This window comes from Cricetulus griseus, chromosome 8 (assembly GCF_003668045.3).
Source record: "Cricetulus griseus strain 17A/GY chromosome 8, alternate assembly CriGri-PICRH-1.0, whole genome shotgun sequence".
NCBI classification, from domain to species: domain Eukaryota; kingdom Metazoa; phylum Chordata; class Mammalia; order Rodentia; family Cricetidae; genus Cricetulus; species Cricetulus griseus.
The window spans coordinates 23,066,207-23,079,089 of NC_048601.1; the positions used below are offsets into that span (position 1 = coordinate 23,066,207).

Genomic DNA, 12,883 nt, shown 5'->3' on the forward strand with positions numbered 1-12,883 from the left:
CCTGTTGCCACCAAATGCCATGCAGTGCCCTGAAGTCTGGGCCAACACTTGAGGTCATGTTGATCTTCGAAGGTCAAGCTGTTGCCTGGGGCCAAACAGACCTGGTTGGCCTGTGCTGCCACCCAAGACCGTGGTATTATCTGGACCCAAACAGCAGCCATGGGCCATGTCTGCATCTGTGGTCCTACCACAGCCAGGGTATGTGTTGATGTCCATGGTTCCTGTTACCATGGATGGCTGAACAGATGACAGGGGTCTGGACCACCACCTGGGTACATGGCATTTGAGGGCCATGTTACCACAGGTGCCACTCAAATCTGGGTGATTTGTAAAGCCAACCTCCAGCCAGGTTGTTTCCCAGGACCATATCTGGGTCCGTGGTCCTGCTGTAGCCTGAGTCTGTGCTGATGCCCATGGCCCATGTTGCCAACAAAAACCACACTGATGCCCAGTATCTGGGTCTCTACCTGTGTCCATGTTGGTGTTGGAGGGCTGTGTTGATACTGGGCCCATACACACCTACCCCTGGCAGCACAATAGAGCTGAGGGTTGCAGGTAAGCTGGCCTGTAGGCCTGAGAACAGGAGAGTTGCCCCTGCCTACTCCCTCATGTGCCATGGGGTAGAAAGGATGAGGGAAATTTGCCCTGTCGCCTACCCTTTGTCACATATGACAGGTAGGAGAATCAGTCTCAGGGGCCTGAGAATGGAATTACTGGTCCTGCCCCTCACCAAGTGCAATCTGGAGAGCAGGTCCTGCACCTTGCATGGGTAAAACAGTAGAGCTGGCCCTGGTGGTGTGAATGCAGGTGAACCAGAGTCAGGGCATGAGAGCAGGGAGAACTGGCCCTGCTCCTTGCTGTCTGTTCCAATGGGTGAGCTAACTGGGTAGTGATGATGAAGGCAAGCTGGTGGGCTGACCAACCCAGCTACTACCCAGGCTCAGAACCAGGGCAGTGAGTGAGCCCACCCCAGCATCCCTCCCATCTATGACTTCTGGAGCATGTGAAGGGGTCAGACCTGCAGGATCTCTATGAGACAGGGCAGCAATAGGATATCATAGAGGAGTTCCAGTGAGGGCCCCGTATTGATAGTGTAGCAGAAACCAGAGTCCCAACCAGACCACTGAGCCATTTCAGAGAACACTTACAAGTAAAGATGTATGGACTAAAGGGTGTACTGTGTGACTGGGCCACATTACAGCTTCCACACAGAGATTTTGTTTGTTTGTTTGTTTGTTTTGTGTGTATTTTGTTTTTTGTTTCTTTTGTTTTTGTTTTACTTAAATTTTGTTTTTTTTTGTTTTTTTTGTGTGGGGGGGTGGTTTCAAGGACAGAGGGCAGAAGTGAGGGTACAGGGAGATGAGTGGAATTGGGATGCATGATATGAAATCCACAATCAATAAAAAGTTTTTTAAAACATGCAAAAAGATGTAGAGATAAATCTTATTACTAAAGTAGCAAAAGGGGAGACCAGGGAAAACAAAAAAGAAACAGAATCTGAGAGAAAGGAAAGGAGGCCCCAGCATGAGAAAGAAAGTCAAGGAACAGCACTGGACATCTGAAGCCTGTGGCGGGAATGTGGGAGGCAGACTATTGGGGGCAGAAGTGTAGGGGGCTCGGGGGATGGAGAGATAATCACAGAGAGGGGCCAAGCGCCAGAATGTATGAGAATGCCACAGTGAAACCTGTCACTTTCCATGCTAATTAAAAAACCAACAAAAGTAACACACTCAAAGGAGGAGGGGAAAGGAGAAGTGGGCTGGGCAGGAGGACGAGAAGGAGGATAAACCTGAAGTAAAACCATGAAAGAAAAAAGGAAAACTAATTATTGTGACTTAAGAAGAGACGAATCTTTCCCAATGCTTTATTTTGAGGACCCACCAGGAATCCAAGGAGAATAAAGAATAGTGGTGTGACTTGTTGCATCTGATACTCAGTCAAGCAGATCAAATAGTTGGCTATCAGAAGGGAAAGGGAGACAGGCCACCAGAAGAGGATGGTAGACAGGCCACCAAAGTGCCATAAGAAGAAGATGGTAGATGGTCCATCAGAAGAGTGAGTCGTAGCCTAAGCCACTAGCTGAGCTAAGACAATGTCTGAAGCACTGCAGGGCTGACGTCAGGTCACTGAGTCTATGTCTGTGCTTCTGTGTGGGGCTGTTAAGTAATGACAGTATGAGCATGATTTGACCTCAACAGCTAAACCTGTCTTTTGACTGGCTGAGTGTCTTACACTACAGGAACCATCTCAGTGTGTGTGTGTGTGTGTGTGTGTGTCTGTGTGTCTGTGTGTGTGTGTGTGTGTGTGTGTGTGTGTGTGTGTGTGTGCGTGCGTGTGTGTGTACACGTGCCTGCCTGCCTACCTAAAGCAGGAACTAGTGTAGCATTAAACATATTCAGTTACAGAAGAACTGTCCCTTGTTTGAGAAAATGGGCACAGCATATCTGGACAATGAATTGGAGGATACACAGCATGTATCCATGACTGAATTGAAAAAGACACACTTTTAATCATTTTTGCTTAAAGGTCCTGACTTGAAATATACAGAAGACAAACAAAATGAGAAAGTCTATGAAAAATGTTGTATTAAAAGGAATGCATTTATAGTGCATGCATTTATTTCTATAGCCTTTTGCTCATATTTTTATTACTTATCAGAAACCCTAAAATAAGATAGTTTGGCTCTAAAATAAGATAGTTTGGCATGAGAACATTCTTCATTACGCTACACTTTATTAAGTGCAAGCTGTTACAAAGCTTCACCATGTGTCTAATGCCCTCATTCCTGACTTACTTTGATAGTGAGGGAATGCTCATCCAGTTTTGTGGTGTTGATAGAGAACTCTGCCAGGCCATGCTGATCAGTGGTCGTTACATTGGTGTAGTTAAGTTCCCGTGGTTTGATGAAGACTTCTTCATTTGTGACGGGAGCTCCTTTGAGATCCACTAGGAGTACCTAAATTGAACAAGGAAGAAAAGTATAGTCTAGGTATGAAGATACTACATAGAATGTAAGAGAAAAACTTGTTTCAATATTATATAAAGTACTCAAAAGATGCACCAACTAGTTCAGCATGCAAAAAAGTGTTTTACAAATATCTAACTGAAGGCATGGAAATTATGGATTCACCAGACCCAAGTATAAATGATAAATCGTGTTTCACTGGGGATAGACTTACACAGGTAACAGAGAGTGACTGTCTAAGTCCCTGCTCTAATGATGCCAACACTGCCTCTGCCGTGCTCTCTTTGACCCAAGGGGATCCAGTCCCCCAAGCCCCACCCTCCCCTTTAAGGGGCCATGTCCACACTTGTAACCTTGCCCAAAATGCATGGCCACTGCTCTCATTTCTCAGGCAAGTTATCACTACATCTAACTCTTTAAGATCTGCACCAGAAGAACTGGATGTGCTGTGAAAGCCAGAGGCTGAAGGTGGCATAGTCTTAACACAACTCAATAAAAGGTGCTTCCTACTCGCCTGTTCTTCACAAGAAACCATCCATGACTTCATGGTGTGGATGAAGGGAGGCAGATGCACTCACACAGTCAAAATAAAAGCTCCTTAGGGCCCTGAGGCTAATGGAGAGCTTGGATTTATGATGAGTATGGAGCACTGTGGAAATATGCTTCATTGTGAAAACACAGTGACACTTTGGGGTTTAAGGTTTTCAAGGACAGTAGTTACAAATAAAAATTTCATAACACATGCTTTAGATTTGGGGCGTATTGTTCAGTTTAGTACTGGGAATTTATCAGATGCACTTGAGCACTTGAGGTACAAAATCTACCAGCAAGCTAATTTCTCAAATTGCAGCCAGTGATGTCAGACAAGTTTATCACTGAGCAGAATGGCCTAGGTTGAGGCCTCACAATACAGCCCAACCATCTATGAATCAAAAAGTACTTTACTTTCACAACGAATGGAATCCCTTGTTTATAATGTGACTCCGCTTTCACAAATATGAGTTTGGCTATGGTTCTCTCAATTTTACTTGTCCCAGATCCACTGAATTCCAATCCTGAAAAAGAAATTAGCAACAGCATTGAAACCCAGGCCAGTTAGAGAGGAATTGCTTGCTTTCTACACCCTTTTCTACACGGTTCAAACCGCCATTGGCCAGAGCAGGTGTGAACTTTCACAGCTTCATTTTCTATATTCTCAGGTTACTCACACACCTGTCCCTTCTTCTGTAATCTTTGCATTCACATGAAGATGATGGGCTTCATATGTTTTTTCCTTTAATTGAAACACAGTGATGTCTTCTTCTTGTGTGCTGCAGCCGTTGCTGTCTAGCTGATATACAAGAGGAAAACAAGATAATATGGAGCACTGTTCAGATGTATGGTCAACTCTACCCCACAAGTGAGAGCTTCCATGAAAAAAAATGAGTGCTTAGGGCTTCACAGCTTGGCATTCTGGTCATAAGCATGGAACTGAGCTCATACATGGAGCTGTTGTGTGCCACCATCATGAGCCAGTTACAGAGTTGCCTTGGCTTTGTCATCTATAAAAATAATGATTACTTTTATAGACAATAAGAAATGTTAAGTAAACTCACAATTATAATGTAATCAGAATACTTACTTGTATGTCAGTAGGACTTAATAATCACTTATATTATTTAAAATAGCAACCACAGGCTTGGAAGTAGCTCAATGGTACATTTTCAGAGCAGGCATAAAATTTTTGGCTTGATACTGAGTACCAGTAAATAACTAAAGTGAAATCTATTCTAGAGTGTAAGGGGGCTTGGGAGCTTCCTCTGTGTGGTTCTGTGAATGAGAAATGTCTTCATAAGAAAGAGCTGACATTATTCTGAAATGTGAGAGAAGTCAATAGAATAGTCACTTTGTTCTTAGTTCAGTTCAAACTCACAGACTATACTTTCTGCCATTTTCATTTCTAAAGTGGTTGCTGGCTAGGTAGTGCATTTTATTTAGTTTAAATTGTATCACTCTATCATCTTTGGTTTCCTGCTGTTTGGAAGTTTGTTTTCTTGTCTCTGAATGATAGTGGGGATTTGCCATAATTCTGACAAATAATCTAATTGTCTAGTTTTGGAAATGGCTAGTGATCTCAAAGTGGATTCACACATGCCAATGATGGTATTAATGTTATCAATTCAGGACAAGAATAAGAAAGTCAACAACAGATATGATGATTAATAAAAGATAAATAGCATGTGAACCAACCAGAATACCCGATAAAATCATAGTAAATAAACAATTGTCAAAAATAAATTCAAATGATTTTAACTCTCTCTAAATTAAGAGACACGGGATAACTAGTTAGTCTAAAGAAATGAAAGGATAGTATGCTAGTTTGCATGCATCTCCCAAATTTATAGGGAATGGCACTATTGGGAAGTGTGGCCTTGTTGGAGGAAATGTGTTACTGTGGATGCAGACTTTGAGTTCTCATACATGCTCAAGCTACACTCAGTTTTTCAGACACTTCCTGTTTCCTGCACAAACTACCTCTCCAGCATCATGTCTGCTCTCACAGTGCTAGGTCCCACCATGATGAAAATGGATTGAACCTCTGAACTGTAAGCCACCCATTAAACATTAAAAAATTAAATGTTTTTCCTTTATAAGACTTGCCTTGGTCAACAATGGAAAAATGAAAGCATTTTTAACAAATAGTGCCAGCATAACTGGATGTTCACATGTGGACAAATGCAAATATGCAAATCAATCCTTATTTGTCCTCATGGAAAATACTCAAGTCCAATGGATCAAAGACCTCAGCATAAATCCGGTGACACTGAACCTGATAGAAGAGAAAGTGGGAAGTAGCCTTGAACACATGGGCACGGGAGTTGACTTCTTAAATATAACATCAGTGGCACAGACACTGAGAGTAACAATCAATAAATGGGACCTCCTAAAACTGAGAAGCTTCTGTAAGGCAAAGAATACAGTCAATAAGACAAAATGGCAGCCTGTAGAATGAGAAAAGATCTTCATCAACCCACATCTGACAGAGGGCTGATCTCCAACATGTATAAAGAACTCAAGAAAATAGACACCAAAACCCCCAAATAATTCAGTTAAAAATGGGGTACAGATCTCAAGAGAGAATTCTCAACAGAAGAAACTCAAATGGCCAAAAGACACTTAAGGAACTGCTCAACATCCTTAGACATCAGGGAAATGCAAATCAAAACGACTCTGAGATACCATCTTACACCTATCAAAATGGCTAAGATAAAAAACACTAATGACAGCTTATGCTGGAGAGGATGTGGAGTAAGGGGAACACTCCTCCATTGTTGGTGGGAGTGCAAACTTGTACAGCCACATTGGAAATCAATATGGTTGTTTCTCAGAAACCTGGAATTCCATCTACCTCCACACCCAGCTATGCCACTCTTGAGCATATACCCAAATGATACACAATCATACCTCAAGGACGCTGGCTCAACTATGTTCATAGTAGCATTATTTGTAAAAGCCAGAACCTGGAAACAACCTAGATGGCTCTCAACTGAAGAATGGATAAAGAAAATGTGGTACATTCACACAATGGAGTACTACTCAGTGGGAAAAAACAATAACGTCTTGAAATTTCCAGGCAAAGCGATGGAACTAGAAAAGAAAAGAAAAGAAAAAAAACCCAAAACATCTTGAGTAAGGTAGACTAGACAGAAAGACAAACATGGTATTTATCTGTGGTGATACATTATGTATGATTTAATAAAGCCACTGGAGATCAAAATACAAAGCTAGCCACAGCCATAGAGCCAGGCAATGGTGATACACACCTTTAACCCCAGCAATCATACTAGCTAGGTATAGAGGCCAGGCAGTGGTGGTACACACCTTTAATCCCAGGAAATAGAAGACAAGAGGCAAATGGATCTCTGTAGTTCAAGGCCACAGTGAGCTACAGGAAATTGATGTAGTCCAAAAGAGAAACAGCTCACACAAATGTGATCCTAGAAATTAGGATCACACACCATCAATCCTAGCACTAGGGAGGTAGAAACAGGAGTCAAATGGGTGGACAGAGATAGAAATATAGGTGAGAGGAGACAGGAACTCAGAGAACAGCAGTCTGAGGCTTGGTGGAGAGCAGTGCAGTCAACCTTTGCCTCTGAGGATTCATGGAGACAGGATCACCTATTTTGATCTGAGGTAGAGGTAACAGCTAGGGGTTGACTGCTTTGCCTTTCTGATCTTCAGCTTGAACCCCAATATCTATCTCTGGGGTTTCATTATTCATGCTACAGTACTCACTCATAAGTGGATATTAGATGTAAAGCAAAGGATAACCCCAGAGAAGGTATGATAAAGGGGGGATTCTAAGAGGGACACATATGGAGGGCTGCAGGAAGGGAAAATAGTTAACATCTCCTGGGGTAAATCAGGAGGGGGTACAAGGGAGGGGATGGGGGATGGGAACATGAGGGATGGACAAGGCCAAGTTGGGGAGAGCAATGAAAGGGATATCTTGATAGAGGGAGGCATTGTGGGGTTAGGGAGAAACCTGGTGCTAGGGAAATTCCTCAGAATCCACAAGGACGACTCCAGCTAAGACTTCTAGCAATACTGGAAAGGTTATCTGAACAGGTCTTCCCCTTTAATCAGATTAGTGACTACCCTAATTGTCAACATAGAACCTACATCAAGTAACTTATGGAAGCAGATGCAGTGACCCACAGGCAAGCACTGGGCTAAGCTCCTGGAGTTCAGTTGCAGAGAGGGAGGAGGGATCATTTGAATAGGAGGGTTAAGATCATGATGGGGAAAACCAGAGAGACAGCTGACCCAAGCTAGTGGGAGCTCAGGGACTATGGACTTACAGTTCATAAACCTACATGGACCCAAACAGGACAGTTATGTGGCTTGATCTTTTGTGGGGGGCTGGGGGAGGATGATGACTGGCAGTGGTACCAGGAGGTATCCCAGGTGCATGAACTGACTTTTTGGATCCCATTCCCTATGGTAGGATATCTTCCTCAGCCTTGATACAGGGGTGAGGGTCCTGCCTCAACTTGTTGTGCCAGACTTTGTTGACTCCTCAAGGAAGGCCTGAAGCCCTCTAAGGAATTGATGTGGGGGTGGGAGGGAGAGGTGGGGGATGGAGAAGGGGAGGGAGAACTGAGATTAGTTTGTAAAGAAAACATTTTTAAATTAAAAAAAGGTTAAAAAAGTTGTTGTGGTCATGGCATCTCTTTGCAGTAATAGAAACCTTAACTAAGACTGAAGTTGGTACCAGGGAGCTTGGGAATGTGGATTAGAAAAGCAGTTCAATATTTTAACTTAATGGGTCATCCTAGAAGGAACATGGAAGACAGTGGTGCTGGGTGTGACTTGAACTGTGAAGGCCTGGCTCAAGAGATTTCAAGGAGAGGAATATTAATATTAAGTAATAGAGATTGTTCTTGCTAAGATATTTTGGTGAAGAATATGGCTGTATTTTGTCCTTGTCTGAAGAGTCTGCCTGAGGCTAAAGTGAAGAGATTTGGATTAATTTTGTATAGAAGCTCCTCAGAAAAATGCAAGGTCGAAGAATCATATGATCAGGAACATATGAAAAGAATCTGTCTCAGTGCACCAAAACATGTGTCCCTGTGTATGCTTGCCCTGTATGTGATTCTCAAATGAATGAGTCCGTAGCTGATGAATGAATAATCCAAACTGGATGGGAGAATGTTACAGGTATGGAGGTTGTAGCCTTTCACAAAATAAACCAGACTCAGGCACACATCCTGTCATGTTAGGGTAAAACAACACTGCGAAGTAGGTGTTGTTCCATTTGGGAAGATGAAGGGTCTGGGAGAAGGACAGTTGGAGAAAATAGTGTAGATAATGAAGGAGATAATCCAGTACATGATACATGTATATGAATATATTGTAAAGAAGCCTATTGTTTTGTACAATTTACTTCCATTCCACATGTGCCAATTAGAGAATAGATTGCAAGCCTTGAAAGTAGTGAGGGCCATACAAGAAGAGGAGAAGGACACAGGAGTGAGAACCCAAGAGAGCAGAGGTGACAATGGCAGTAGGGAATATGGCTAAATACATGATAATTTTGTAAAAAAAAGTCTTAAACCTATTATTTTGTTCAAGGAATACATTCTAAAAAATAAATTTGGAGGCCCAGTTTAGCTGTAAAGTTGTTGAAATATCTCTTTAGCTATCGTGTGTACTAGGACTGACACTATTGTCAGTGGTGGGAGGTGCTGGGGATTGCACACATGCCTGGTTAGTGTTCCACCACAGAGCTACACACCGAGGGCCCGAGGTCCGTAGTCCCCAGAACAACCTCTATCAATATCTGGGTGTGTGTTTCCTTTTGGCTTTGCTGTCTGTATTTCTGTGTCAGTTAACCCTGGATATTGGAAACAGGCCTTTGAACACTTTTACTCACCTGGTAACTGGACTCTTTGCATTGAGTTTCTATCTGCCTACCATGCTGCTGGTATTTATGGCATGTATGTATCTTTACATGTCCTGGCACAGGCTTCCCATAGGTGTATCTGTCACAAGATAAATGCAGAGAGACCAAGGGTTATCCTTAAGCAGAGACAGGCACACTCTTCCCACATTAGTCTTCACTGTCAAACTGTAACCTTAGATTGATCGTATAGCTTCACAAAGACACCAAATATGGAGTACGACTTGACACTGTATTACTAGATATATTAACAATTTAGCTCTGTTAAGATCCTCTGGGAGACACGATTGTCTCCCTTTTGTAGCTCTGAAAAGATTAAGTGACCCAATCAAAATCTTTAGTTAGTAAATGACGGGGCTGTGATGAATGGAAAATGGCAACAAGACTCAGAACTGTTCTAACAGACCTCCTCAATCTTTTGCCATCTTTCTATCATTTTTCTTTTGAGCATGTTTATTTTAAAGACAAGCAATTGTGAGCTAAAGCGTGTCTCTTCTGTTTGACTCAGGCACCTTTGCAAATTCCTTCTAGCACGGTTTAACTTCCTGTGGCTCCAGACTTAAACAGAAGTTTCAGGTGCTGTTGCACGGGATCCCTATTTATCAGGTACAGAAATGCAAACAGAAAAGTGAGATGTTTGAAAGTTAAACTTGAGGTGCAGTGGTTAGAACTGGAGTCAGATAAGGAGCTCTTCTTTCTCTGCTCTTTCTGCTGACCCATATTAGGTCAGCAGATGGCTGTATTTAGTGCCTGTGTTCTCTTCAAATGGTTCAGGGGATCTTTTTAGGTACCTTCCTGTCTCCAAAGGTAGGAACTCTACCACATAAGGCCACATACATTGATTCTGTCATTGGTGTCATCAGAATTGACATCAGTACATATGCAATGAATGATCAAGGAGTCATCCATGCAGAGCAGTCAGGGACTGGAAGAGGAAATGAAAACCATAGGGGAAACACGCCAGGATGGAAGGGCCCAGCCTTAGCATTTCTGCATAGTCTACAGGGAGACATTATCCTGGCTGTTTTGTGTCCAAGAATTTCTTAAGGATAGAAGCTTAAACACAGGAAACTCACACTCCACACACAGTCACGTTCATTTTTTCATCTTTAAAGAAGATGGCCTTTGGGACCTTTACTCGAACTTCAAATCTGGGAAGCACTATTGGAAAAGAGAGGAGAAATTCAGGGGAGAAATGACTTTTCTAGTCATCTAAATGATCAACTTCTGCCAAGAAAGGGTGATTTCATGTTATTAAGGTAACGCCCCCTCCCACCCCATAAAGTTAGAATGCGGAGTGGTCATAGGTTATATCAGGTTTTGCAAATCACAGAGGCATCCACTTAAATAAGAAAAAGGAAACAATTGGCTTCTGAAAATCCCAGAACTTTCTGGAAGTCCCATGTTGCTAGATGGATAGCCTAGCTAGAGTCAGATGAAGCCCAGCCTCAGCCATTGGAACTCAATGAGTTCAAAAGAAGTCATCCTATGATTACCAAAAACTTATGACATCTACTTTCCCTTTTCAATCTTCTCAAGCCATACCGAATTCTTCCACGGTGAAGGAGTGCTCTTTCTTCACTCCTGATTGTTTTTGTAGCACTATTTTGTAGGAGCCTAGAATGGGCTCAGATGACAGGCTGAAGGATAGTTGCTTGAGCCCGTTCTCTGTGTTAATATCCCGCCACTGCATAATTCGATTTGTTTTTGGATCCTGCAAAAGAGGTTGTAAATTTTGTAAGTAAATAAAGTACTAGTTACAGCAATACCTCTAAGACCATTGTGTTCATGATGGAAGCATTCGGGAACTTGCTAACATCAATGTTTTTGGGGGGTAGGGAGGAATGAAGGTAAAGAGGGATATAATGAACCAATCATCTGGAATGGTGGAAGGCTGCATCCCATAGTACTGCTACAACATTCCAGCACCCAGTTACTTTCAGCGGACTGATCTCTTTCTGAGTGTGACACAGTTAAGTTTCTTACCTCAATGTAAGCCAGAGGAAACTGAAACAAAAGGGAAAATGTGTTAGTTTAGAGCATCAATTCTCAACCTATGAGTTATGACTCCATTGACAAACTTCTGCCTCCAAAGATATTTACCTTATGATTTTTTATAACAGTAACAGAATTATGGTTATGAAGTAGCAATGAAAATGATTTTATGGTTAGGGATCACCACAATGTGAGGAACTCTATTAAAAGGCCACAGCATTAGGAAGGTTGAGAACCTCTGGTTTAGAATTTTCACACTTATGGCAAATTCAATAGGTTTATAGAATGGACCTTCTGATGGGAGTTTCAGCCAGAATTCAATGAACTTAATATCCAGTAACAAAGTCAATTGCAAGTCAATTAACCACCATAGAGAAACTGTAAGTTTATGTTCCTGAACTATCTATGACCCAAGAATCACTTAATGGATAGTAACTTAGAAATAGAACTCTTTGGGACATTATCATTAAGATGTTTCTGTGATGAGACTCACCCTGGGCCATTACAATATGGAGATTGCAAAGTTCATTGTTCAGATCAGAAATGTTTTTAGTGTGGAATGGGGTTGCTAGTTTTAAATACATCCAGTCCAAATGTTTAACTTTGGGTTTCCTGGACAAGCTACATATGCCCACGCTACACAAGGCGCTGGCTTCTCATTCCTCTTCTAATGAGCTTCAAAGGGATTAGCTCATGCACTTAATATACACCTCCTGAACTTCATTTAACAGATCAAACCAGGGCCTAACCATTGCCCTAGAAATACAAAGGACAAAAGGGCTCAGTAGCTGCTCTTGCTTCAAAGGAGTGCTGCTGCTGACTAAGGCATGGCTTGTATGTACAGGGGTTTTTCGGGTGAAGTGTTTCTTTTTGATTCTTGGATATGTGGTCTTCCACTGGAGTTTAGTCAACTTACATTCATCTATACTCTTAAAGAAAACTGACCTTCTCCCAGTAGCTATCAGCTAGCAATAGTGCCTCAGCTAAGGGTGGGATTTCGGGACATCTCTCCTCTCCATGCTAAGGTTTTGTCTGGCTTGATCTTGGATGAGCTTGTGGATGCTAATGCAATCATCAAGTTCATGTGTCTGGCTGCCATGCTGAGTCTGGAGGACTGTTTCGTTGTATTCATCACTACCTGTGGTTCTTATAGTCTCTCCTTCCTCGATGACACGTAATCTCTGTTCCTTGGGGGGAGAGAATGTTATTCAGATGTCTAATTCGGGTGTACACATTCCAAAGTCAAGCTGGTGCTGACTGGAGCCATCATCCCTACTGACTAACTGTCATAGAGCTGGAAGGTGCCATCTACACTACTGGGTGGTCATCAATCTCACTCAGCTGTGAACTCTATAAACTATGAGAACCTCTGGTCTGGCAAGACATGCCCATTTGTGCAATAGTAACACAAATGTCATGGAAGTAACAAACCACTCTCTGACTGCACTTAAGTCCTACTGTGCAAATGAAACCCACAT

At 42.3% G+C, this 12,883-nt stretch overlaps 1 protein-coding gene across 1 annotated transcript in view; it reads right to left on the minus strand.

Annotated features, from left to right (window-relative positions):
* The window catches only part of LOC100760909 (alpha-1-inhibitor 3), a 52,246-nt gene that overhangs the window by 36,089 nt on the left and 3,274 nt on the right, over positions 1-12,883 (minus strand). The window contains exons 5-11 of the mRNA XM_035449022.1: positions 11,397-11,417; positions 10,956-11,124; positions 10,487-10,571; positions 9,384-9,492; positions 4,178-4,295; positions 3,911-4,020; positions 2,795-2,956 (exon numbers count right to left, since the gene is read on the minus strand). Coding sequence (XP_035304913.1) covers positions 2,795-2,956; positions 3,911-4,020; positions 4,178-4,295; positions 9,384-9,492; positions 10,487-10,571; positions 10,956-11,124; positions 11,397-11,417 — 774 coding nt within the window. The remainder of the gene's footprint in view (positions 1-2,794; positions 2,957-3,910; positions 4,021-4,177; positions 4,296-9,383; positions 9,493-10,486; positions 10,572-10,955; positions 11,125-11,396; positions 11,418-12,883) is intronic.